The following is a 27,597-nucleotide window of genomic DNA, read 5'->3' as shown; positions in this document are numbered from 1 at the left end:
TATAAATAATCTTTGATCACCAAAATTACCTATTTAAACGTTTTTTCCTTAAAAAAAAAAAAATGTCTTCATGCCTTAAAATAGCATGAATGTATACACCCGTGCCTCATTTAGTATACACGGTTTATGAACATGCAAATGAGCCCCGCCTCCACTCACTCACTCCAGCTCAGAGATCCACTCGTTGACATTATTGGTTAGAAGGTAGTTTGTGACGTCAGAAACACCAGCGATTTCAAACACAGGTTTCGAGACTGTCTTTGATTCACTGCAGTTTTAAGGAGAAAATACTCAGCAATGGTGTTGACTTATGAATTTGCACATGGTTTGTCTTAAAGCATATTAAAAACACCACATAGACAAATAAACAACATTAAAAGCTTGATTTTCACCACAGGGGGTCTTGAAACCCAGCTAGTATCTTCTGCAGGTTAGATCAGCATTAAATAATTATCTCAACTGTTAAATATCAAATATAAGATTAAAATAATATCGATTTGTCGCAAAAAAAATAAAAAAATAAAAAATAAAATAAAAAAAAGACAAAAAATTTACTTAAGACATTTACTTTTGCTATGGTTAAATAAATGTTCCGCAATATCTTCCAAAGACTTTTGGTGCTATTTTTTTCTCTGTATAGTGTTGAAATGGCAACTAGTAAATACACTAAGTTTCATCATACTAGCATGTGTGGAAAGTTTTAAACCATGTGTGTTACAACCAGCCCCGCGTTAGGTTGTGCCCCGCTCACCCCTACTCCGCAGATCATGAAGACACATGATGGTGATACTTGAGGGATTTCACTCTAGTCTGGTCAGTGACAAAATTAGAGCGAGCAAATAATTAGTAATGGTGGGCAGATGTTAGCATACCTTATCCATAGCTATAGCGAGTCATGCACTCTGTTGGTCAAAACCACTTTAGCACTTTATTTGAGCACAGCGCTTAATTTCTACAATGGTTGTCTGGATCAATAACCCTTAAAAAGTACTGTGGTTGTAATAATATATTTAATTCGCATTTGTAACCCACAGTATCAAATGGTGCTTAAAGGTTCTTCACAGAATACCATGGCATTGCAACTAATATGTAACAAATTAGTTTGTAGACTAGTTGTCTAGACAAAGCAAGTCATGTTGAAATTTGAATGATGTAATTCGCATTACAAGACCATGTGCAAAGTGACAAAGTTAATATGTGAGTTCCATACCAACCAACTCATTTTTTCTTTCAGATTTCTGTAACCAGATCCACAATTAAAGCAAAAAAATATTGAATTAACAAATGACAGGACAAAAGCATCTGTCAAATAATTTTAACAAAAAAATACATTGGAAAAATGGCAGGCTTCTGTCTTTTCTCATCAATTAAATAGTACTATAAGTAATAAAATAACTCTCCCGAAATCAGGACCAATTTTGAAGAAGTTGGTGCTTGAGGTGTAAGGCATCCACATCAATATACTTACATGGTTTCTACAGATACAAAAATTGCCATTGTGATTCTCAGATATTAATTTCATACATTTTCTCCGAAGCTCAGCTACGTCAGATGGTCTCATGATAGTGCAAACCTGCTCCCACGGTTTGGCCATTCAAATAAATAGTGTAACAATGTCCGTGGCACATTTCCACTCCGCTCGGTTCCAACCAAATAAGACTAGATCAAAGTCATGTCAAGTAAACTAAATCTTTTTGCGGTTTGCTTTCATTGCTAGTTTTCTTTTCATCTCCTCCTCCTCCATTCGCAATTCTTCTTCATCCTCCTTGATACCCAGGCGTAAACTGAAGCAGAAAAAAACAGATGTCATTATGGAGCTGACCTTCTTCGGTCTTCTGCGTTAAAGGGAGAGAAGCATTTTATTTCAGTCTATCGGAAAACACAATCATTTTCTCTTCTTGGCATTCTTCAGATTCATCTCCTCAAGTTCTCTTCTTTCCTCTTCCTGGTCCTCAAGCACTGCCATTCGTAGGCTAATCAGACAATCGGGGCAAGGCATAGCACAAGAAACACACAGAAAGAAGGCAATAGTGTGATGATTTGGTGAGAATGATGAAGTACCACATCAGTTAGTCAAAGCTACTCTTTTTCCACTCACAGTTTACAGCTGAATTTGTTGGCTTACCTCCTCGCTTCCTCTTTCTGCTGATCTTTCCAGCTGCTCTCCATAAACTTCAGTGCATAGTCGCTTTCATCTTTATATCTATTGAAACGAAGGACACGTTACCACGATATATGCATAAAACACTTGTATTTTAAGGCTCTATGCAAATACGCAAACATTTGTCCACCTTTAACCAGATCAAATACTTGTGTAGAGGATATTTTATGTAACCTTAAAATGGGCAAGAACTCACTTGTTCCTGTCGTAGCCAAAGATTTCCCTGATATGTTTTGAAACTTCATCTTGGTCTTCTCCTTCATCGTCGATGAAGTCATCCATCTCCGAGTCGTAGTCTTCCTCTTCTTCGTACTTCCGTTTATAAGCGGACGTTATGGGGGGCAACGACGGTCCTTCAAAAATAGCAGAGGATACAACTTCAAAAACATGCAAGAACACACATAAGGCACTGATGTTGCTACTGACTACAAGTTAAAGACAACCTGCCTCACTCATGAAAACAAGAATGAAGGTGTGTGTAAATAATTCATAAACCCATGCAAATTCAATGCAGCAATTCAGAGACACAATTAACGTAAGAATTGCATCACCAATTAAAGGATTATTCCGGTATTGAAATTTTCACACCAATTAGCACTATGCTAAGCTAGCAGGCTTAGATGTTAACCGAATGACAAAAGTTACCGAAGGGAAACGTTATGGCATTTTTAGTTTTGGTAAATTTGTAAGTAATTTAAAAGACTTAAGCATATTTTCATTCTGTAATACTAAATATACAGTAAGTAAAATCATAATTTCTAATCAGACGCCAATTACAGTATCATAAAAAGCCAATGGAATGGCTCTGGAATCTGAGGGATATAGGTCACTGCGACGGGATAGGATTTTTCACGACACAGGGATTAATCATCTTTGGTGAGCTGTCAATTACCACCAATAATCATTTCCACTTCCACAGAAACAAGTACTACATGAATATTAGCCTGAAACAGAAATTACAATCATCTTTCCAGCTTCCTGGATTGATTAGATCATTGCTGTTTGCTAATTTCTCCTGCCCTCACGCAGGAGCACATCATCAGAGAAGAGATGTTGCGAGGGGAAGGCAAAGTTATTGTTTTGAATAAAGATTACGAGGGTGCATTCATAAAAATAAAATAAAAATGTAAACAAATAAATAATTTATAACAAACACTGACATATTCCAGTCACAAAAAAAAGGCTTGTTGAAATTTGGTTTCATGGTGACTTCAAAAGGGTTGTCACATCTCTTTCTGGTCTCCTTGCATATAAAGACGTTAACTTAACTATACATGACATGAGATAATAAAAACTTCAGGTCAGGTCAGTAAGTGACTAACACTTTATATTCTGTTAAGGTTGACATGACACATTTTTGAAATCCGTATAACGTTTAATCCTGAAATGCCTACTTCTGTTGTAAGTTTATTATATTAATGGATCTTCTGTTTCTTTCAAGGGACAAATAGGAATTATTTTGGGGTATCTTGGGATTGTGATCTATAGAAACAGTAATTATCTTCACAATATTAACATTTAGAATGAATGAAACGCTTCTCTTATCGCTTACCAGGAGGTTTAACCAAGACTCTGTGGCCTGAGGGGGCGATCACTGTCTTGAGGCCTTGTGGCCCCGGAGGCCTCGAAACCATCCCAGGTCTCAATGCAAAGTTCTTTGATGAAATAGTCTCTGAAACGACAGTGCACTGAGGTCTACCAGGGCCAGATCCCATGCCATTTACCGGTCTCCCAGAAACACTACCTCCCATCCTACTTGGTCCAGTTATAAAGGTCCTGGAGCTTCCAGGAACTTGCTGACCTTGAAAACTACCACCTGGTCTTGGTTGCTTTGAGGGCTCACCAGAAGAGGGTCGTACAAGTCCGTTGCTACCAGGCCGAGGTGGAGCAACGCTCCCAGGTCGTGATAAATGTACTGGTTTTACTGGTTTCTGAGGTTGCCCACCCCTATCAGAGTTACTAGGTCTCCCCTGCCCAGAGTGTTTGTGTGGTCCTTGCGCTGATCTAGCTGCACCAGGAGCAGCTACAGGGCGACTTCCCGAAATACTTGATTTACCTTGAGATATTGAGGTATTCCCCTTCCTTGGGGTAAGGTCACTTGAGGTTGTGGGCCTTTGGCCTTGCGATGGTCTAGGTGGTGCTTGTTTCGTGTTAAACTGAGCACCATATTTCATGGCAGATTTACCATTTAAGGCACCGGATGAGCCTGAGTTGTTTCTGTCTCCATGTAGTTTGGCAGAACCTGGAGTTCGTTCACTGGATGCTTGAAGCTTTGGCTTTTTGCTGGCACTACTTGACTGGTGCTTTTCTACTGGTGGCTTGGGCAATTTCCCATTTTTGCCATCTCGGTCTACATTCTTCTTCTGAGAATTTGAGCTGGATTGAGATCTGCTGTCTTTCTGTCCTGAATTCTTGTCTGGTTTTGCGTCCTTCCCTTTATTCTGTGTCTTAACCCTGCGCTCCAATTCGAGTTCTCGAATCTCCTCTGCTGTTCTGAGCCTCTCTTCAGTCTTCTTCACTACTTTTATTTCAACAGGTTCATACTGCTTCTTTTGCGCAAGTTTCAAGAGTTCTGCAAAGTTCATTGAAGGCGGGGCGGACCTAGCTGGAGCACTCGCTTTTTTCGGTTTGCTGTCAGCTTTGTTGGAGAACTCAGCCCGAGACTGAGGTGGAGGCGGAGGCTTTACAGGCCTGCTTTGTTCATGTTCATCAGATTCAGAATCTGTACCCTCATAGTCATAATTATCAACATCATCATCATCATCATCATATGTGTTTGACCTGTCCTGCTCTTCTGATCTGTCTCCCTTCGACTGCCTCTTTTTGGGCTGGTCTGTAACAGGGACGCCGTTGTATCCTTTGAAATTGTCCTTGGTTCGTGAAGCCATTGCTCGTGCCTTCCTGTCTGATTTCAGCTCCACTCTTTTGGCTAACAGTTCTTCTTTTGCCTTCTTATTCTGGATTTCTAAAAAGGAGAAGCAAAGTGACATCATAATATGCATCATGTGAGTGCCATTTCAGGGCTCCAGACTAACATATGAGAGCAGTAAGTTCTACAGATGGTGACACCAGCAACTGATTTGGTGGCGCTGGGGGGATTTTTAATCATTGAGGTAATTTAATTTAATTATATTACATTAGCTTTGCATTAATGAGTGAAGTTAGTTACTAATAATATTACATGTTTATTTATTAGAAATGTAACAGCTTGAATTGAGATGCAGATAAAACAAAATTTTATTAATGAAGGCTTGTAAAAACTTGCTTTATTAAGCAAAAACCTCATTTTGTAGGGAAAAATGTCAATATCCTACTCTTATTAAATGTACCATTGTTGAACTATAATATCATACTGAACTGACCAACAGCATCAGGGATTATAAAAAGAGCGCTCTTTACTAGTTTTCTGTATGATTCAGTCACAATTTGAAGAAAAGTTTTTGTTTTTCATGAGACTGACTTTTCCATATATTATGGAGGGGAAATGGCTAACAAGTCAATAAGTGCTCCTCTGCCGCCATCTACTGGTTATAATGGTAATTTCATGTCTTTTTTAATAAATGTTTGTTTGCCACAAATTGTTATTTTCCTTCATCTATCATCTTTAAACTTTTAGTTTTACAAATCATCACATAAAAAAAAACACATAAATGTATTATTATTTAGAGCTTGAAAAAGTGTGAAGAGTGAATTTCACTCTCAAAAGGTTGTACGAAGCCTGAGACGAATAATGTAAAAACAATCGACTATTTCTGCCACAATACCATGGTTACAGTTAGCAATACTACATTAAATCCATGGTGAATGTTGTGGATTGAAAAGCCTTCTATAACTTGCTCGTTCATGGCACAATGTTTCTCTTTGTTTTCACATCAACGCTGTTTGATCTGATATCTGTGAGAATTCAGAGAATTCTTCGGCTGATTTGATTGCTTCTCATATTTTGCAGCAATGTTATTAATATGCCAATACAAACGCTTTCTCATCGGATCTCCCAGCGCTGGGAAGCAAAGGTGTCGTGTGATCGAGATCGGCACATGAGAGTTCTGACTGAGCTCACGCTGCGGTCTACTATTGGTCCGAGCTGATAAACGGTCTGCGCTGCGCAGCTCAAATGAGAAGTGCAGTTTCGTTCTCCTTTCGTTTCACTTGCCGTTTGAGGTTTCTCATATGCAAAAGAAATGGCAGCTCTTATCAGTTGGTTAACGTGCTGGTGGCACCAGTGCGACCTCTAACACAATTGTGTCGCACCAGCAGGAAAAAAAGGTTGCAAAATGGTAAAAGTCTGGGCCCTAAATTTTCTGTAATTTTCTCACCCTCAGGTCTTTCCAAATCCCTATGACGGGGTGTCCTATTCTGCTCCTGGATGGCCACTATCCTGCAGAGTTACTTCAAATCATAATTAAATATGCGTGAACCGCCAAACAAAGGTCTTGCCTCTTTAGGAATACTAGAAACTTCCTGGCAAGTGTGTAGGTGCATGTCGAAGCTACACCCCGCAGAGGGTTAGCAGGATTGGACACATGCCCAATTACATATTCTGTGTACCACAGAATGTAAACTTTTAGAATTAACACAGATGTGGATGTATGCTGACATTTAGACGAAAAAAATAAGTATTAAAAAAAGGGTCAATAGAACTTGTGTGTTAGAGATGTGTAATATACTGGAACAGGGCCTCAACAACTAACTGATCAAATCGGTAACGAAATTCGTTGACTATTGTTATCGATTATAAGGGTGCTCTGACTGATTGGGCGCCAAGCTATTTATTATTTTGATCAATGGTCTCTATAAAGGCATTCAGATGGTGCAAAACTTGCAATTTTTCTATGCACATCTAAAATTGCTTCACTACATCCACCGGTCTGGCAGTTCCACCAGGTGTTTGAAAAGGACAATCATTTTTGCAGGGTCTTTGCGAAGAACAGACTGAAACATGGAAATGACAGCAAGAAACTAGGGCTGTGAGATTTGTGCATTTCTTTCCTCCCTACGAGCCCAAACTTGACATCAAAATTAGGGATGGGCGATCTATTTGCGATATACCGGTAGATATTCTCCTAACGATAAAAATGAGTCTTCCTGCGATAACGATAAAGCCTAGTTGATGACGTATTTCTGTTTGGGACCCATTTGCGGCTCACATGCAGAGCGAAAACAACTATGGCGGAAGGGGGACGTGAGTTAATCGCTAAACGAGGAACTACCTCTACAATCTGGAACTGGTACACAGATATATTTTCACTCGCCAACACTCAGACTTAGCGCTTGAGAGTTTCGCTCTCCGTCAAGCAATCCATAAAGCACGATTTCAGTTCATCTCAATGAATGTACAGTGTTTTTGACGCACAGTAAACACTAGTGTGAGGCGTACAACTCGCCATACAACTCGCCATCGCTTTGCTGAGAGCGCTCAGTGTTTCTCACACACTCAAAGAGAGAGCGAGAGAGTCTTACATACAACGCAGAATTGACGTTATACATGTAAATTATATTATTTGTTGTATTTTCCTGTAAAAATAACTGAGTTCATTTGGAATTATTCAGCCTTTATCAGCAAGCAGAAATTAACTCATTGGCTGGCGCTCATCTATTACCATCCCTGTTTTGATTTCAGCAAATCAAGTTCGAGTGAACGCAGTCAACGTGATTAATATTCATGAACCCAGCAGCTCATCAATCCTTATTTCGGTTTCTATTATTTGTAATGAAGGGAGTGGATTCTGGAAAAAGGTCTTCATGTTTTAAAACATATCTGTTCTTCTAGCTCACCATGACAGCTATCGGTCACAAGGGTCATTGGAACCAATAGTTTGAGTGACCGTTTCTTATTTAAAGCATTTACTTTACTGTTCTATATTACAGTGTCCTCGCACTGAGAGAAATAACATGTTATCTGGATGTTTGGGAAGAGTCTCCTGTTTATAGTTAGAGCCTGACCAAAGAAGCTGTGTGTCTGTGTTAGCACTCTTGGTAACAGGTTAAGGAACAAATGGCATTATTGGAGATTGACTCGTTTTCTTCAACATGCTGGAGCCTAGACACACAATCTCGTGACCTCGGAGGGCCACTCGCACCCAACTCAGGGTCCTGGTGGCAGCCGTACAGACTATGGAGATGTGCTACTGCCTATCAGTCCATGTGTGGAAATTGACTGTTTATCTATTTCTTAGCCAATCAGAATCATTTAACCTGAAGCAATGACGTAGCTTAGACCTTGGTGAAGGGTATAATTGTTGTGATCTTTGTAACTGTAACGGGACGGCCTACGAACTTGAAGCTGACTTCTGCCTGATGAAACTGCAAACTATCTTCAGTAAAATTTTGCTTCAATTTATTAGAATTCTGACTCTTGTCTTAAATTGACTGCACTTCACTTCACTTCTAACTCCTGGTCTTAATGAATCATATCTGGTCATTGGGTCTTTCACTGTATATTCCCTAAAGGTAATATAATTTGTAGTAATATTATTATCTTATCAGTATTATTGTTTGTTTTTTGTTTTGTTTTTTTTAGATACACTGAATGACCAACAATATCTTAAGCACCGCCACCAGTCCAAGAGTTCAGTTAAAATGACAAATATGTATTCATATGTTTTTCTTCATACATGGTTACCAAGTTTTAGTTCTAATTACTTAAGTTCTATAATTAAATAATGCTTGATTATTTACACTCGTGATGTTGTAACCTATCAGAAGACATGGTAGGGATGGTTACTTTTGCTGTTTGCACTATAAGAGTATAAATAAATACAGATGTGTTTACATTTCAAACTTGTAATTGATTTGAATTATTATTGTGTGTAATTATGATTGTGTGATGTTATTCAGTACAGTTGCACTATTTAAACATCATCTGCACTTTTACAGAAGAAACGTATATCTGCAACTTTTCCATTTCTGCATGGGCTGGTGTTTAGATTTTTACTGGGTATGTTTTACTTTAGATCAATGTTTGTTTGAGGCTCTCAAGAATGCATTCAGCTATCACTTGTAGCCAAAAACAGTGGTGAATGGTACTATATCTTGTTATTGCAATAAATACATTAAGACATTACGGTGCATTAAGCCGTGAATGTGATCCTGATCCCCATCCTCCTTTCTGTGCACGGAACACGGAGAAGCAAAGTAAACTTTGAGCTTTGGTTTCGTGCCTAAACTGATAAATACAGAAATATGTCAAAATGCCCTGCTAGGAGAGTATTGACATAAAACACCATTGGTTATGTCTTAAGTAAACAAACAGTCGGGTTGAGACAGATGTGTAAGAGTATATTGGATCTGTGCCTTCTGTCTTAAAGTGACAGCAGCCTAATAATCCTGCTGAAGTCTGTCGTTAATGATAATCAAACAACAAAAGATTGAGAGAAAAATTACTCTTTGCTCTTTAGTAGGATTAATCTACATTTAATTTATACAGTGAATACTATGTAGTGTTTTACACTTAATTACTCTGTTGATAAAGACTGCTGTTGATGATGTTTTTTCACAGGAATCAGTGCTATATTTATTAAGCTCCAAGTCGTTCCTGATCACCTCTTAGAGAGGGAATGAAATATGTTGCACATGTTGCTTGCCAATAAATAAAGAGTTGGTCATTCATGATACTTTTCATTTCTTATTTTATTATACTTAAAAAAACATTAAGAATAGTTGGCCTATTATTTATTTCGGTGATCAGTATCGGCCAATACTGCTTCCAGTGATCAATAATTGGTGAATGGCCCCAAAAATCCTGAGTGACATCACTTTACAGTTCTTAAAGAGGCATTTCTATGGGGAAAAATGTTTTTGAAAAATTATTCAATAATTGCATGCCCTAGCCTAAATAGTCCAAAGCATGGGAGGACTTTATTATAAGCCCTTCAAAGAAGCTTACAACCACTTAGTTTCATGTGGACTACCTTCTCAGGTGTGTGTGCAGTTTAATGTGCCGAGAAGTGTTTTATGTTATGCACTTACATTTTATCTGCAAATGTTTGAAGAGTGCGTCCAGCATACAGAAGGGCAGCTGAATTATTTTGGCAAAAATATTTAATTTGATATGATAATATAATAATACATATAATATAGTAATATATTTGATTTATATACGCAATCACTTTTTTTGTGAGAAAACAACTGTAAAGTGATTATAAATCCCCTGAGATTGATCTGAGGTTTTGGTTTTCTTTATTATAATTTACCATTTTCCTGTTTTTTTAACGGTCTACAAGCAGTTGGTTGTTTAACAATGAAATCGGTGACATTTATGTTGCTGAGACCAACCTTGCCATGATGTCTAAATATAAGTACAACTTTTATAACGATTTCAAGTCGTTTTTATCATCTTGACAGCATCCGTCCCCATTCATTTTAATCATATGGAAAAGAGCAATCTTTTGTGGTCCACAGGGTTTGTGGTGACACGAGGACATAAACAATGACGTGGCTGGCAGGCTTTAAGAAGAAATGTTATATATAGCTAAACAAAGATTACAATGAAAAAAAGTACCTTTTTTCCTTTGGTCCATGGCCTGTTTTTTCAAGAAGGCTTGAACCGCAGCCGAATTAACACCTTTGACTCTGTCTTCTTTCTTGGGTGGTCCAGTTTTTAAGCTATACCGCTTCTACAAAAGACAGAAATCAGTGAAAGCTTTAGTGTCAAATTCCATGTCAAATCAACCAAATTTCAGAAACTTCCCCAGTTCAAGTTTTTGATCCTGTTAAAAACATTTCTGAAGAAAGACAAACATAAATAGTGATGAAAGCCAAAATATAAAATTTAATGGATGTATAGTTACTGAGTAATCCACTATTTTGTAGAGGGGGGTCAAAATTAAAATTTTTACTTTTGAGATTTGGTGCCAACTTACAGAGGATAAAAATGACTTTAGAAAGATGGCAGCATTATTTTATCTTTACACTGAGATTGGCAGGTCTATTAGTAAAATCGGTTGACTCTAGCCATCTTTGTTTCATTATAGCCAAGAGTGACAGTTTGCATGCCTGTAACTCAAGAAGTATTAAAGATATCTTAATATCCTTTTAGATTCTGGTTTTTAACAAACATTTCTTTTTGTATCTCCATTTTAAAGGCACTATATGGTCCAATCCCAGAGATATGGAGATCTTAACGTGGCTCAATGAGTAAATTGTAAATATTTTCAGTGGTCGAAAGCCAAATGTGGGTCACTGTGCATACAGCTGATACTCTTTTCTTTTAAAGAGGAATAACTAAATAAATAATGTTGAAACTAGGAATGCATCTCTTTTTTTTTTTTTTTTTTTTACACAATTGCATCGAATACACCTGTCTGAGTGCCATGAATATTCTTTTTCCAAAGTTGTTGTGCCTCAAAAAGTGTTAAAGATATCTTAACATGATTTAAACGTTTTGATTCTTAAACTTTTCTTTTGAAATCTTCACTTTCAAGGCCTTGTGTGGTTAAATCACATTGTTATGGGGATCTTCTTCATTTATGTCATTCTTTCACTAGGGAGAAAAATGATCAACATAAAAAAAGATATATAATTAGCCGGAGACCTCAGGTTGAGTTGACACTATAGCAATGTGTATATGAACGTGTATATATGAGCACATGTGTATAAAATGACATAAGCCACAAGGTTCCACGTGACTTAGACTTATTTCAATATATGGGCACATTTTATTAATATTACCCTAAAACAAGCTAGTTTGACACGTTAGAGCAGTAAAACACTTGAACTAATCAGACAACTACATAAAGTTGGACCTACCAAAGGCATCGCTTGCACACATTTGAATCTACTTCACAGACTAAATGATGTTATATTATTTTGTGCATGCATATTTCTCCTCATACATACCGGTACGCCGCCGAGCCCTCGGTTCTGGGTGGCGATGGAAAGCACATTGTCGAAATCCATGATCACTTCTTTAGCTAATAGCAATAGCTACCACTCGCCAGTCGACAAACACTCACTCAGCCAGCCTTTATACCCGCAAACACGATCTAAGAGTCAACTGATATCTCCCCTGGTGTTCAAATCAGACGAGTTTAGAGGGAGCAGAAACTAACTAAAGAAGAAAACCATCGATTAACGCCTTCAGCTTCTGGCCGTCACATCTGATCAGCTGCTGGACATTTAAACCGTTCAACAACGGAGAGCTCGAACGATTAATAATAAAAAGTTCCGTTCTGTTTTTGCTCAGTGATACCGTATCACTTTCCCTAAATTGTCATTAAACGACATTAAAGAGAAAAGCGGTAAAACAACGAGAATATGGAAATCCTCTTGTGAGATTTGCGTTCTCTAGAAACGACAACCAAGCCCACGTCATCCGGTTCACATTTCACGTCACTTCCGGTTGTATAAGACACGCGTTTCCTTCTTCTTTTTTCAATTTTCTACTTTATCATCTATCACAACTTTTTACAATCACAATTAACTTAGACCAGAAATAGTAGACCACAAACAACAAAACAAAATAAGCCTTTATGTTAATTATATAATGGTGGCTACTAAAGAAAAGATAAGTCCATACACATTTTACCACGTGCTTTTTCTTGTGTTTCCTTGTTTTTGTTTGTTTGACAGCCAATGAGAGTTTAAATGCAACTAAATTACTAGGAAAATAACACGTAATATCAACGGATAGACAAATAGATCAAACCAGTCAATAAAAAATAAATAATGGAGGTCAGTAAACAAAAACTAATTAACAAAAGATACTTAAAACATACCTTTAATAAAGACTAATTCTATAAATGACCCTAAAACAAGAACGATATTACTCTTTGGCTATAGCACGTGTTTTCTTTTGCATGCTTAATATGTATTATATGGCCGACTTGCGATACCGACACATCATTTTGCAATTTAAGATTGCCTTGACTTGTTCAGGCAACTTAAACATTGAAGAGTGACGCAATTTTGTCGACCACAAGGTGTCGATATAGATCCACGAAACAGTTCAGCGGTCTGTTTACGCAACTAGACATCGTTTTATTAACATCCTGCATTTGTATAGCACTCACATTATATATATCAGAAATAATTGTTGACAAACAAACACATTAAAGACACGATTAAAGGAAGAAAGGTTACAGTTCAAACACTTGTGATGCAGGTAAGTCCCGCCCACACGCCCACATTCGCTGAGGCTCGAAGTGTAAACACTTTCACGCGTTCTGATTGGACGCGGGTTGTTTTCACCCGCAGGCCCCGCCCACAGTACAGCTGATTTCTCTCCTCCCACTGATGATGGCCTGTCCCAAACACAAGAGACAAAAACAAATCGCGCATACAAAGGGACGTAAATACTAGCGGGTGCTCTGTTAGCCACGACCGATCTGTTCATCTTTCCACTGGCTATTCAACCTCAGATAAAGATGGTTTCTCCGGTCTCTGTGGTAAGAATGTTACTCTTTTCTCTATTAAAGGTTTTCATTAAAACACACGTTTAATCGACATGATCACTTCTTAAACACATGTTATCAGTTACACCGAGATTGGCATTGCATATGCATTCATAAGTGTTTGAAGAGATCATTTTAATTTCGAATTAATGTATTGCTTACCTCTGCAAAACACGTATTATTTATGTCATATAAATATTAAAAAAATAATGCTTATGTAGTGACTTGTTTTTGCTGTTAAGGAGAACAATACACATACGCTGACATCACTGTTTGTTTTATATGTGTATTTGTGTCCATGCATCCTTGAGTCTGTTATCTTGGGAATAACAATGAGCACGTGATTATGGCTAGCATGCTCATGTTTACTTTACCTCCACAAACCATGTGCTATATGATCACGAAATGCTCTGGTTTATTTATGCAAAGATTCCATTGATCTATAATTAAATTACCACAGTGCAATTCGCTCTGCAGGGTTTGCATTCTCAGTATTTCCCCATTTTCTTTGCTTTCATCTGCTTTCAAAGGGCTTTATTCAGTAGAAACACTCGTGACAATCCTTTATTCCTCTTTCATACAGACGCATGCATTCTGACTGGAAGAGCGCCAGTTCTTGCAGTTTCTGAAGTGATCTAGTTGCACTGTTTCAGCAAAACCTTTTGTTTCAAATGTCCTCTGTTTTCAGCATCTCTTTTCACTAATGATTTTTATTATTATTATTATTTGAATTATATGGTGTATGGCCAACTAAATATGTTCTTAGGTTATTTTTCATAAATGTGAAATTGGGGCGAGTTGTCACTTGTTTTAATTGTGTAGTTTTTTTCTTTTAATGTATTGATATCTGAGTTGGCCAAACAGTAGTTTGATATTTTATAGGCCTATGTGACTTTTTTTTTTACACACATTTCATAAATTGTTTTGAGCTTCGTAGATGTTTTAACGGTTTCATTATTTTTCCTGAAAAACATGTAATAGGCTGTTGAACAGCAGGTTCTCATTGTGACAACTTATCCCGTGTAGGCTCGGTTTCACAGACAGGGCTTAGATTAAGCCAGGGTTAGGCCTCAGTCAAATTAGGACATTTAAATAGATTTTATAAACATGCATTAGAAGAAAAGCATTACTGGTGCGCATCTTGAGACCAAACAATGGCACTGACATATTTTAAGATATGCCAGAGCAAGTTGCTTTCAATTAAAACAGCTCAAACATGCTGGGACTAGACTTAAGCCTTGTCTGTGAAACCGGTGGGTAGTGTGACAACATGCCCCACTGCTCTGCCTAATAACTGTATGTTATCTATTTTATTTAGCAATGATTACATGATTTGGACAAAATTTTTAGTAAATATTCATTTAGGGGATGCATGATTTCATACAATTATTACTAGGATAGTCCCACCAGCACAGTGGTTATAGAGAATGGATCATTTCTTGTGAGGTTCACACGTACAAACTTTCATTTACCAGCCTAGATTTAAAACCACAAAGTTTGAACACATCCATTTGAAAGAACTGCACCACAAGTCTGCATTATAAAGAGCTCCCGCTGTGTGCACCATCTCTTCACATCAACTGGCTTGAAATTAAAAGTCTCTGTATTTCAGTGTGACCTTTCTCAGACTGCGGGGTACACCAGAATCTGATTAAAATGTACGCTGTCTAACAATAGCCTTTTTCCACTTCCCCCACGGGCTAAGGCTCAAACTACAAATTCCAAGACTAAGCCAAGACCAACTGTCATGGACTAAGAAGAGGATTAGGACAAGAAAATTTTCCCCCCTTCAGTTAATATAGGTCATTGAAGCAGTTGTGTTAAGTGTAACACATACTGCTATTATTGTTCATAGTTACTGTTATGGGGTTGTTCTTGTGATATTACTTTTCTAAAGAACATGACCTACAATTTGCGCAAATTTTCTGCAAATGTGCAAAAAATCCAATAGACTTATAGCATCCACCTGGAAATCACCAACGACCTCAGCAACCACTTAGCAACACCCTTGTAACTAACATAGAAACCATCTAGCAAAATCTCAAAACATCATAGTAAAACAAAACCCTATTTTCTTGAGAATAGGATTTTCACGGTATCAAAATTTTGCTCAGTACCAATGCCAGTCAAATTTCACGATTCTCGGTACCATTTTCGGTACTATAGCAAAAACTATTGTAACTATTTTGTTATAATATATATTTTTAATTGTAACTATTTGAAATAAATAAATGAAATTAGTTCATTTTAATGATTATTGATTATAAGTGATAATGTTAAAACATTAGCATGTAGCCTTCAAATATTGTTCAGTTAAATCAACATTGCATTAAAAAAATCACCTGAAAAGTTAGTAATAAAATGAAAAACAAAGAAACAAATTAAAGGTAACAGAACAACTTAATGCATGTACTGTATCTATTTTGACATCAGATTTTTTTTTACTCTCATCCGTTGTCAAACAGATTGAATGCCTTCATTTTAATACGGTCGTCACTCGTCCTGCACCTTTGCAGTGTGTACTTTGCAACATGAACAATAAAACTTTATTCAAATTATGAAATGGGTTATTTACACAGAAAGCGAGCAAAGAGTGCTGCTTTTATAATCAATGGAGCAGTCACACTCAGTCACAGCACAAGCTCACGGAGTGAAAACTCCTGTTATAATCAAAAATCTGTCTATTCCTCACAATAAATCTCTTATTTATATCGTCTTTATACTTTGTTGGTTATAACAAAATCTAATCCTGAAAAAACTGGTGTATTAAGCGGATTCTGACTAACTTAAACGCCTCTGATTGGCCATTGCACTCACACGATCAACAAACATGTCTGTGATTGGCTACAATGCTCAACGCTGCTAAAAACACGTGGTAAATAGAAACCTTTGATGCTCTTCACAGCAGCACCAATCAGCCGGTACCAAATTGACCGGGTACTGCAGAAAGACTGGTACGTTACGTTTCTAAAACTTGGTACCAAAGTACCAGTACTTTTGACAACCCTACTTGAGAATATGATAAAAATCCAGTTCTACATGTACTAGTTACACATACATTTCTGTACGAAATATAATTTTTAGATTAAACATGTGGTAAATTGTATTTGTGACAGCTACTGCTCAATGTGGTGTGAAGTCCAGAATTACCCAGTTTTGTAATGGGGAGGTTGTGTAATCAGACTCATTTGACCCTATGGGTCACAAAACAAGCTACATGTTCTTAAATAGTTTGGGGTGTAAGTCAATACCTCATCCTTATTATTGTTGTTTGTTTTATGACCCTTTATGTAAATGACTTTTAAATGTGCTCTAGAAATCAATTAAACTTGAAACTTGTAGGGTTTCTTGGGTCGAAAGATGCCCAGTTCTTCCTGCCTTGTTTACAGCAAAACTTTGACATTCTTCTCTTGGGTTTGGTATCCTTATGAGATTTAACCATTGTCATAGTTTTTATTCATTATATCTCACATTTTCGAGAAAACCCATTTCTCAGAAGTGCTTATTGTTAAGTGTTTTTATCACCTCCATTGTTAAATGTAAAAGGAGCACTATGTCCGTCTTTCTGACTTGCGTGATGGTGTGTTTCACTTCCCATGAATACAACTTCAGTCTCTCTTTTGTCCTTACAGGTCAAGAGCGAGGGTCCAAAGCTTGTTCCGTTCTTCAAAGCCACTTGCGTCTACTTTGTTCTGTGGTTGCCAACCTCGAGTCCCTCCTGGTACAGTGCCCTCATCAAATGCCTGCCCATCTTCTGTCTTTGGGTGTTTCTGCTCGCTCATGGCATCAGCTTTTTAGGTGCCCACTCCAGTGCCAGGAAAATCCTGGCAGGACTTATTTTTTCAGCTTTGGGTGACGCATTTCTCATCTGGCAAGAACAAGGCTACTTTAGTCACGGTGAGTTAATTCATTTGTTTTGCTCTGATTTGATTAGAAAAGGATTAAGAGTTATTTGCTATGTGTGTTGATGAGAAGGGAAATATGTATAATTCTGTTTATCAAAAGCTCTGTATCAATATAACATTGTATTTAACTTTTTTTGCACTTTCAAATGCTGGTTAAATTAGTACATGCTAATTATTTGAAAGCAGACTGTGGTTTTATGCAAGTCTCCTCTCTCAAGCAAGAAGTTTTATATTCCAGCCCTGAACTATCTTGCCTGATTTAGCTGCTCTTGTACTGAGAAAGTAGTGTAGAGGTTGAATGATGTTTTTTTAGGTCAAAGTTGAGGGTTGGGACAAACCCAAATGATACCCTTGGGAACCACAGAGTAACTCAAGTTTTCCTTTGGAATAAACAACAGGGGTATGGTACCAAGACTAACACGTTTCTTGATATGTCCTGTACAGTTATGTTAAATTCTTTCATTCAGGGGTGTCCAATCCTGCTCCTGGAGACCTTCATGCAGAGTTTATCTTTAACCCTGAGAATCACATCTGAATCAGCTATTCAGGGTTTTCAGGATTGCTTGAACGTTATTGTGTGTTGTTGCTCAACTCTGCAGGAAGGTTGCCCTCCAGGAGCAGGTGTGGAATAGGGATGTACCAATATGAACATTTTGTCCGATACCGATAATTCTTTATATATTTGAAACCCGATAACCAGTACACTGGCTGATAAATCTATATCCGAATTTGTATATTATTTTTGAGAGCCTGGTTACAAAAACTAAAGTTTCACCATTAAAATCTATGTCCCAAGGACACAATTATAATGATGTTCTGCACTGACTTGCACATGTTGGATGTGGCTGCATTTTCCTTTTTTTAAGTGATTCCAAATTCCAATCATATTTCAAGTGATTCAAAACCATCTGCACATGAACATTGTGCATGAAGTGTCTCAGCTGAAAGAAATAATCCATTATTTATGGGCTGATACCGATAGGGTGGCCGATATACCGTGCATCCCTAGTTTGGACACCCCCTGCTTTCATTATGATGCTTTCATTGAATACTCAATTCAGTTGAATTTGCCTTGACAGGACTGCTGATGTTCGCCATCACCCACATTCTCTACTCTTCGGCCTTTGGGATGAAGCCCATCAACTCGAGAGCAGGTCTGGTCATCGGTGTCATCTCAGGCCTCAGCTACACCCTTCTTTACCCCTACCTCTCCGGTCCCTTTACCTACCTGGTGGCCGTTTACATCGCTCTCATCGGCTTCATGGGCTGGAGGGCCATTGCTGGAGTCCAGCTCGCCAATGACCTGTGGACCTGGACGAAGCTGTCGGCCTGCCTCGGAGCCGTCCTCTTCATGGTATCTGACCTCACCATTGCGGTCAACAAGTTCTGCTTCCCTGTGCCCCACTCTCGAGCCATCATCATGGCGACCTACTATGCCGCACAGATGTTGATCGCACTGTCGGCAGTGGAATGTCAAGATGCCGATGCATCTTGGAAAAGAGCCTGAGGGACTGTACATTAACCAACCTTCCCCTAATGACTCAACATTGGTAGCAGCTGCACAGGTTCAAGTTCCACTTCCTGAAACCTCCGGTCCTCCCACAGTTCCCCTGTCTGAGCATGACGGGGGTATATTGATTATAGTTGAGGAATCGCCAGTTTAAATCCATGTAAGACCAGACCAATTTTTGCTGGATTCATGTACAAGGTTTGATAGTCTTGGTCTTTAGCCTATTGACTTAGTCAAGTCTCTCACCATAGTTCCTCAGTCTTACAATACTGCATTTGTCTCCTACATTCCTCTACGAGTACCACTATTTTAGTGTCAGGAAAGGACAGACAGTTTTGGAGTTCTGGTTACTAGATCCTCAATATACCCTACTTCCTTACCTTAGCATGTTCTCCATTTCAACCACAGTGTCTTCTCAGTGTCTCTGATATGTTGTCCTCTTCAGATAGTCCTTGATGGCTTGTACTGTGAACAAAGCGAGAGTCTTGAGTGACTAGTCTTCATCTGGAACCTACTTTCAGTCCTGCAGAATGGACTAGCAAACAATACAAAGTGGTTCTGGTTTTTCTTAGGGGCTGGTTTCCCCGTCTCACCGTAGATTTCCCAAACGTAATCAGAGAGTAGCATGAAAATCATTTTATATTAAAGCAGATCTGTTAGCATACTGCTGCTGTGTTGAAAATCAATGCACAATCTTTGCTGTAGTATTGTGAGGGATACCTTAATGTTTATCCTGTGTCACTGACACATTTTAAAGTGTTGATTTCAGTAGTACACAAACCTCCATGTCTAAATACACATGTGCTGGAGTAGTTGTTATGGCTCATATAGGCCATCAAGCCCAAATGACTGCAACCAGCGCTAGCATTGTCTCTGGATGAGGCTATCCTGAAAATACAGATCGAAACTCTCATAAAAAGGGAAGGTGTCCCGTGTCTGTTATCTTTTTCCTAGGTTTCTGCCAAGTCAGCAGCATTGCTCAATACCTCTACCACAAGGAAACAGCAAATAAGTACAAGTTGTACTGTTAATTCTGTCTGTATAGTATCAGATAATATTTGTACAGAGGGAGTGATGTCAGATGATACGCATGTATCGAGCTTCCAACCACTTTCATTTGTCTATTGCCAGTAGGAAGCATCTTACTCAAGGGAAAGGCGTGTTCTTTAGATGAGGTATTTTATCTGTAAGCCAGTACTTTTTTCAGTTCTTTTTCTCGTTTGGGGCTGTGCTGCATTAGCTGAATCACATACTAGGGTGAATCACAACATATTTGTAGTCATATTTCACTGCAAATTTAAAAGGCATATATTTTGCATAAAGAAAATGAAAATGACGCAAAAACACCTTCATGATGCTAAAATAGACATGACGTTCTCATGACCGTAATGTTAAAAAGAAAATGGCTGCCATTCCTGTAATGCAAATCTAATGATTCTCATTAGATTTTCAGTAATGTAATGAGAATTATTCATTGTTTGTTTTTATGGGACAACAAATACTAAAATCATGCAAGTACTTTACGATTTAAATATGTATTTTTCAAATCACGTTAATGGTAATTAATTCATATAATCAATATGAGCCTTAACTGAGATAATAAATATCAATATCAATTAATGAAAACTGGTACTAAACTAGGCTTCATTTTATTTATGCAAAATATTCAAATATAAATATAATTTTTGGGGGGGGTTGAAATATGACCTGGACATTTTTCTGACAGGCTTTGTGAGATTCTGCCATTTAAGCAAATAGCACATGTTAGTACTGTACTAATCATCAGTTGATTGAAACTGATCAATGTTTTTATTCATAAATCTCAAAAAGGATCATCAGCTCGATCCTTCACTGATGCTAAATGAGGGAACCGTCAGCCATGATGGGAAATGCTGCTTGGTCTGATATGTGCTCAGCTGTTGTACCCTCAGGTGTGAGTGGAAATGCGCTTTGAATGCAAACACAGCGGATCACTCAACAGTGGTCCATTTTAAAGTCATATGGCATCCTCAACCTGGTCGTGTTGCACGGGACGGCAGCATCCAGTGTACACTGGTGTGTTCAGCAAACAAAACATTGAACATTTCCAGTGGACAAAAAAAAACATACATTCTTTGTATGTTAAATTATTCTAAATTAAATTTTAATTCAATGAATAACATTTTGCTTCTCAAGTAAAACAATCCAAAAAAAGACTTCTTTCACGTCACATTAAATATGGCTTCTACACCTCTATATAGCATTAAGCATACTGAGACAAACATAAACGCTCCAGTCGCTCAACCCCTGAGCCCTCGAGAATCAGCTTGCCTATTTTTGTACATTTGCTTAATGCCAAGTTTCATAGGTTCCCTTTGCGGGGGTCACACTGTCAGCAAACAGTTTCAGCTTAGCCGGGGGAAAAAACTTACATGATTTGCAAGGTCATGAAAACAGAATGTCATTTCAGAGCCATTGTGTCCCACACTGCGAATCAGTAATGTGTTGTGAAGGTCTGCGGCAGAACGACATTTTGAGTGAAGTTAAAATTGTTCGTAGGATTGGTTTCATGAAAATAAGAGTTGAAAAGACCCCATGAAGTGTTCCCTTAATCACGTTTTAGAGGCGAACACAGACTGTTCAAGTTAATTCTCATAGTAAATGTCATGTGACCATTTTTGATGGTAGTTTAGATCTCTTCTATACTTAGCATTTCTTTTGTTCTTTGTTTGCAACCTGCTGCCACCTCCCAGATGGCTAGAGTTCGACCTCGCCTGGTCGTTTCCTTCTCTATTGTGTGAATGCGAGCTCCGTATAGGAGAACAGGTGCCTTCTGTTTCACTCACTGAAATGCTGTCCTTTGAGAAGTGTGGAGACAGTCACTGGCACGGGGAAGATTTCCTTTCCATCTGGCTTTGCTTTAGCTTGCGACCTTATTCAAATGGCAGTGAGCGCGATCGTTTTACCCCCTCTGTCAGCACTCGGGTGTTTGATGCTTTTGTGACGGGTCGAGGGGGATGAAACAGAACGCTGGGCGTTCATTGGGTTCAGTATTGATGGCTGTGTTTAGGTATAGCAGTCCTGTCGTTAAAGATAATGAGGAATAATCCACTTGGTTCAAAGCACACCATTGAGGGATGTACTGTAAATCTTAGCACTTTTTTCCATTTTATCTTTGTATAACTTTCCTGATATTATCTTAGGCCTGAAACTTACTCTACGCAAATGCTGGATGCAATTACTAAAGTCCGATTTTCTGCATAACTGCATTCTGAAACAAAAAGTGCGTGTTACATTCTCAGCGTCACCACAAGGGGTGATATAAACTGCGTTCCTCTACAGTCAGTTTTTTTTTGTCAACAGATTGAAGAGCATCCTATGGAAGCTTGTATAAAAAAAAAAAAGGTTATTGCAAAAAAAAAAAAATTTAAAATTATCTCACAATTCTGACTTTTTAAATCGCAATTGCAAGATTATATCTCGCAATTCTGACTTCATTTATCGTAATTGCGAGTTTATATCTGGCAATTCTGATTTTATTTCTCGCAATTGCGAGTTTATATCTGGCAATTCTGACTTTATATCTTCCAATTGTGAGAAAAAAGTCAGAATTGTGAGATAAGAAGTCACAATTATCATGTAAATTGTTTTATTCCGTGGTGGAAACAAGCTTCCATAGCTTCTTACTGACCAATTTAGTTAAATAAATGGCATGTTTATAGCTAGCTACTTGAATAAACAAAACTATAAAGATAACTAAAACGATAACCCTAGTAGCATCCCCCCCAACGGACGATAATGTTGTTTATTAGAAGCGCACTGCAGTCTTTAAAAGTGGATTTTGATTGGCTGTCAATGTTTTTATCATTCATCAGCTGAAAAAACTCATTCTGAAAGTAATTCCAACGATAACGTTCCTCTGTGTCGTTATCGTTGTGCTGTGGACTTTGCTATCCCTCATAGAATGATGATTAAAACGTTATAGTAATTGTCCATGGTGTGAGTGGGCCTTAATAACACATCTGTAGCCTGTTGCGTACAGTATATTTCTGGCCTAACAGTGGTATTCGGTACAGTTTCATACCTTGTGGATGAAGTTCTCAATGATTATGAATTTTCAATCTTTAATTCAAACTCTGTCCTTTTGCATCATAGTATACGGCACCTTTTAAATGCACTTTTAAAATACGTCCTTTCATTTATTATTGTTGCCGTCTTTTTCACTAATATAAAAGCTTTGTTCCTAAACCTAGTGAGCTACCATATTGTCTGCTGTCTCAGTTAGACCTGTGACTGACAGGAGTCTCGCATTAGCATGTTGCTAAGCTAACGCAATAGCACGTCAGTATGCTCACAATACACCTTATATTATTTAACTAGTGTTTGTCAATGTGTTTTCAGTATTGAGTGAAATTTAAGTATTTATAATTAAAATTTCTTTCGACTCGTCCTCCATCTTGGATTGATTTATACACAGTGTATTCTGGGATTGCATTCTCCCTGTAAAAGATACTTGCGTCGTTGCGTTAGCTAATTGAGATATCTTAGAATGTACACTTCATGATGGAAGCATCTATGATGCCTTGAAATGCTGTCTAGGTAGGTAGCTCACTAAGTTTGAGTATTCAGACATTAGATTGGAGGGGGAGGGGGGGACATTTGATTTCTTATTTATTCTGTTTGTTGTTGTTTTTGCTTTAACACACTTTTTTTCTAACATCTGCCACGAACATTGTGTACAATCACAACTTTACCAAATTTGCTTTATATTATTCTGTATCACCTCTGCCTGTAAGAGTAAATCCAAGCGTAGATGCTGTTACTAACATCAAATATAGTATAATCTTGGTTGATTCCACAGCTTATGAGAAAGTCTTATAAGATACCAGTGTAATAACATTATTATATCCCATAGCTGATGGTAACCACTGTCCAGTACTAAAAGCACACACTGCAAGTGTATTCACATGTTGGATTTCACATTTACAGTTACAGAAAAGTACAAAGCATCTAAGGTGGACCAATATTGTACAGAGTTTTTGGAACTGAATATATGTAAAAAATATTTTATGACTATGCTGTATGTAAGGCAGTGACAATACTTTGAATTAGTGAAAGCTGTGCAGTTGTAATTACAATCTTTAAAAATCGAAAAATAACTCCTTGAGGAGGTTTTATGGTCTGTCTGTGAACAATATTACTAAATAAGGGAAACGCATATTTATTGGAGTACCTCTCTCTTGCTATATATCTATATATTTTTTACATTTGACCCTTAACATTGTGAAGTTACCATTATGTTGTGAACGAATGCTGTTATCATTTTTTTTCTGAGTAGATGTGAGGTCAATATTTTGCCTTATTGTTACTATCCAGTAGTTTAATTCCTTTCGTTATTGTGTTAAAGGACTGTAGAGCTCCTTTACTATAGTGATACTGCTATGAATGTGATTCAGTCCAAGTAAGAAATAAATGCAACTGCAATGCAACTGAAAACATGTTACAAGTGTGTTTGTCTCATTATTGTCAATTGCAGCTTGCAGAAGATGATGAACAAGTAATGCAAGTTATTGAATTTTACTTTGAATAACATTTTTAAATTCACTCATTAAATCTGAATGACTTTTTCAACTGAGTAAAGCTAGTTATAGTTTTTCCAGTTATTGACTGACACCTCTCCTGTCCCCATGTTGAGAGAAATCGTGAGTACATGCAGAGGCATTGTGTGTGCTGTGTAAACATGATTCTTATTGTAGCTCTAATCTAGACTTGTGAACATGCATTTACTCACCTCACTTGCAAAAAAACTGATTCAGTTTTCCTCAAAATGAATAAAAACAGTGAAATGCAAAATCAAATATTACACAAACCTATTTAATCTCAGTTTATTAACCAATGTCTTTGCTGCTGATCTTTAATGATCCAATAAATAAACATTACATTTGTTTTTTCTTTAATAAAAAGTGTTGAACTTTCTTCTCCTGCGTCCTATTCTTCTGCAATCCAGAATGGCGGCACAGCTGAAAGGTTTGTTTGAGCTTCGCATTTCCTTCAGCCTGAGGCTTATTCATTTCGCTTTTGGGCCCTGTTTACACCCGGTATTAAGATGCGTTTTGGTCGATCTGATCACAAGTAGACGAGGGAGACACAATCCTGTTTACACCTGGTGTTTTAATCCGTCTCTTTTGTCCACATCTGTCCTGATTTCTTCAAGGGGAGGGTCAATCTAATGGATGAAATAAGCTCATGCAATTTACATATGAGCACGACTGGAGAAAACAGAAACGGCTGAGAACATCAGCTTTCATTTCTGCTCTGACTCAAGACCAGCCGAACGCTGAGAGTGTGTGTTAGAAATCAGGAATGGAGAGAGAACATTGTGCTTGGTACATTTTTTGTCTTCAAACCAAACATGGGTCTTCAGACGACAAAGTTTATATCCCGTCTGGCTTGCCGCTTCCCATAATGTTACGCATTAGGTCAGTAGGAGGAGGGAAGACGGTCTTTTGTGGCTGTTCGAACACATTCCACCGATATCCACTTAAAGAGGACAAGGTTAAAAAGTTTTAGACCCCGTTTACACCTGTACTGTATTTAGCGTCGTCAACTTGTGATCCGATCGACCAAAACGCATCTTAATACCATGTGTAAACAGGGCCTTGGTGTGAAAGGGCTTTTTTTTTTATTAAAAACAAACAAGCAGGTGAAAAGGAACGTAACTCATTACTTTCTAGAAAAAAAGTAACTATGTAATGCGATTTAGTTACTTTTTAGAGTTATTTTTTACATTTTGGTCCCCAGTGTTACAATTACAGAAATGCGTTACAATATTGCGATTATTGATAGACAATATTCAAACAGCCACAAAAGACCGTCTTCTCTCCGTCTACTGACCTAATGTGTAACCATTATGGCAAGAGCACTAGCCAGACGGGATTTAAACTTTGTCGACTGAAGACCCAGTCTTTTTTTTTTCTTTTTTTTTCCTATTTGAATCTTGACCATTCCAGGCCCCATCCACTTCCATTTGATGGAAAAGAGCAGCTTGAACATGCTGCTAAACATCTCTTTTTGTGTTCCACAGATGAAAGAAAATCAGATGAGTTTGGAACCTCATCAGACTGAATAAAATGAAGACTTTTTGCTCACCATTTCCCTTTTAACTATTGTGTAGATAAGTGACTAGAGGAGGATAGATCGCTTTTCAACTAACATTCACAGATGGGACAGTACGATGACCAGACAAAGCAGTCAACCGGATATCATAGTGCTCGTATTTAGTTACATACACTTTGACTGTTGTGAAACCCAAACTAAGGACTTTGTAATGGTTATACCTAGATAAATATATGTTTAACAACATTTAAACTATCTTTATTATGTGGACCTTACATCAGTTCGAGTCTGTTTTACATTTCAAACGATTTGACAGGAAAAGACATTGATAGACATTCAAACTAAGACTAACTAAGCCTGTCTTCTCCATTATGAAGTCCGACTGGTGTGTCCAGCATGAGATTTGGATTTCCTGTGTGGAAACACTGGTCTAAAGACAAGCATTTGGGAAGGCTTGCCCAGGTCAGATGCAAGTGAGCTGAATTCTGATGATAAGATCCTGTTCTACGGCCGACGGTTGTGGAATATGAATTTCATCAAGAGCACTGGTGACCAAAAGTTAAGACACCTAGTGGTCATAAAGAGCAGTGCAGCTTACTATTTGACCTAACATTTGTGTAGTTACCTTGTGTAATCATTAAAGTCTTGTTTTCACTTTGTTCTGTTAATTCTTAAACACCTCTATTGCTAATACCCAGTAACGTTGTTGATGTATTACAAAATTGCTTTGTAAATGCATTTCAGAACATGTTGGCAACATTTACCTTAGTGCCTCAGGCTCCTTCCTCATCCAACAAATCATACAAACTGTATTGGCTGCAATTATGGAAAGTAAGGTGGTGATTTTCTTGTGGCAATAATAATCGTTAAATCATGTGAACAAAACCTTTATTGACAATTAATGATCTATGAGGCTGTTTAACCTTTCTTAAAAATCCCCTGAAGCAAGGAAAATAAATGTCATGTGGTAAAAAGCACATTTTCTGGCGTGACTAAGAGTTCATAAATGTAACCTTGAAGTCGCCTTTAGTTCTCAATGGCAGATTTAAACTCAATCATTAATAAAATATCACTCTTGTCTCAGTCATTCTTTCTCAGGGCGTCATTGAGGAGTATTGATCCCAGCTTTCACCTTTTGCTTTCCTTTCCCAATATATTGAGCGTTTCTTTCCCAGAATTCTTTAAAAAAAAAGAGACTCCCGAAGACATTGTTCATCTTTATCTGTAGCCAAATAAACAACCAATATGGACTATTTTTTTCACAGACTGTGATGATGCGTTTCCACAATTATCAACATTGCAAATCTAGTAAAGTTTTTTATATTATTATGAATTTTTAAATGTAATACAGCACTACTTATTATCTTGGCAGTCAATGACAAAAAACGAATAAACTTTGCTGTGTGAGTTTTTCTAATACAACAGCTGAGGGAGTGACGGCAAGTTTGATATCTTTCTCTCTTCTGACCAACGTAATTAATCTCTCATTATTTCTTTCCTTTTTTGGAAAGTCGTGAAAACGCTATCATGTATTTT

The 27,597-nt window shown here is 37.7% G+C and overlaps 2 protein-coding genes across 3 annotated transcripts; one reads left to right on the top strand and one right to left on the bottom strand.

The window, feature by feature from the left end:
• Positions 1-915: 915 nt before the first annotated feature.
• Positions 916-12,494, bottom strand: spty2d1 (SPT2 chromatin protein domain containing 1). Of its 2 annotated transcripts, none has more exons than XM_082160449.1 (6): positions 11,999-12,494; positions 10,662-10,776; positions 3,714-5,126; positions 2,358-2,514; positions 2,126-2,203; positions 916-1,973 (listed from the first exon to the last, which is right to left on the bottom strand). In XM_082160449.1, the coding sequence occupies exons 1-6, from the start codon at positions 12,056-12,058 to the stop codon at positions 1,886-1,888; spliced, it is 1,911 nt and encodes a 636-aa protein (XP_082016575.1). In that variant the 5' UTR covers positions 12,059-12,494; the 3' UTR covers positions 916-1,885. The 2 variants fall into 2 exon arrangements, with proteins under 2 accessions (XP_082016575.1, XP_082016574.1); XM_082160448.1 differs by having other exon boundaries at positions 916-1,784; positions 11,999-12,493.
• An 894-nt stretch (positions 12,495-13,388) lies between these two features.
• On the top strand, positions 13,389-24,443 carry tmem86a (transmembrane protein 86A). Its single transcript, XM_082160536.1, has 3 exons — positions 13,389-13,545; positions 17,184-17,448; positions 18,536-24,443. The coding sequence occupies exons 1-3, from the start codon at positions 13,525-13,527 to the stop codon at positions 18,961-18,963; spliced, it is 714 nt and encodes a 237-aa protein (XP_082016662.1). The 5' UTR covers positions 13,389-13,524; the 3' UTR covers positions 18,964-24,443.
• Positions 24,444-27,597: the final 3,154 nt, after the last annotated feature.

The sequence above is a fragment of the Leuciscus leuciscus genome, assembly GCF_965113295.1.
Source record: "Leuciscus leuciscus genome assembly, chromosome: 25".
Taxonomy (NCBI): Eukaryota; Metazoa; Chordata; class Actinopteri; order Cypriniformes; family Leuciscidae; genus Leuciscus; species Leuciscus leuciscus.
This window is presented reverse-complemented; position numbering and strand designations above follow the sequence as displayed.

Excerpts from the sequence above, each read along its gene's own strand:
- spty2d1 (XM_082160448.1), bottom strand. The coding sequence starts at position 12,058 with ATGGATTTCGACAATGTGCTTTCCATCGCCACCCAGAACCGAGGGCTC. Across the intron at positions 5,127-10,661 it reads CATGGACCAAAGGAAAAAAG|AAATCCAGAATAAGAAGGCA; the intron begins GTACTTTTTTTC and ends TCTCCTTTTTAG. Across the intron at positions 1,785-2,125 it reads CAGAAAGAGGAAGCGAGGAG|TTTACGCCTGGGTATCAAGG; the intron begins GTAAGCCAACAA and ends TTTCTGCTTCAG.
- tmem86a (XM_082160536.1), top strand. The coding sequence starts at position 13,525 with ATGGTTTCTCCGGTCTCTGTG. Across the intron at positions 13,546-17,183 it reads TGGTTTCTCCGGTCTCTGTG|GTCAAGAGCGAGGGTCCAAA; the intron begins GTAAGAATGTTA and ends TTGTCCTTACAG. Across the intron at positions 17,449-18,535 it reads ACAAGGCTACTTTAGTCACG|GACTGCTGATGTTCGCCATC; the intron begins GTGAGTTAATTC and ends TTGCCTTGACAG.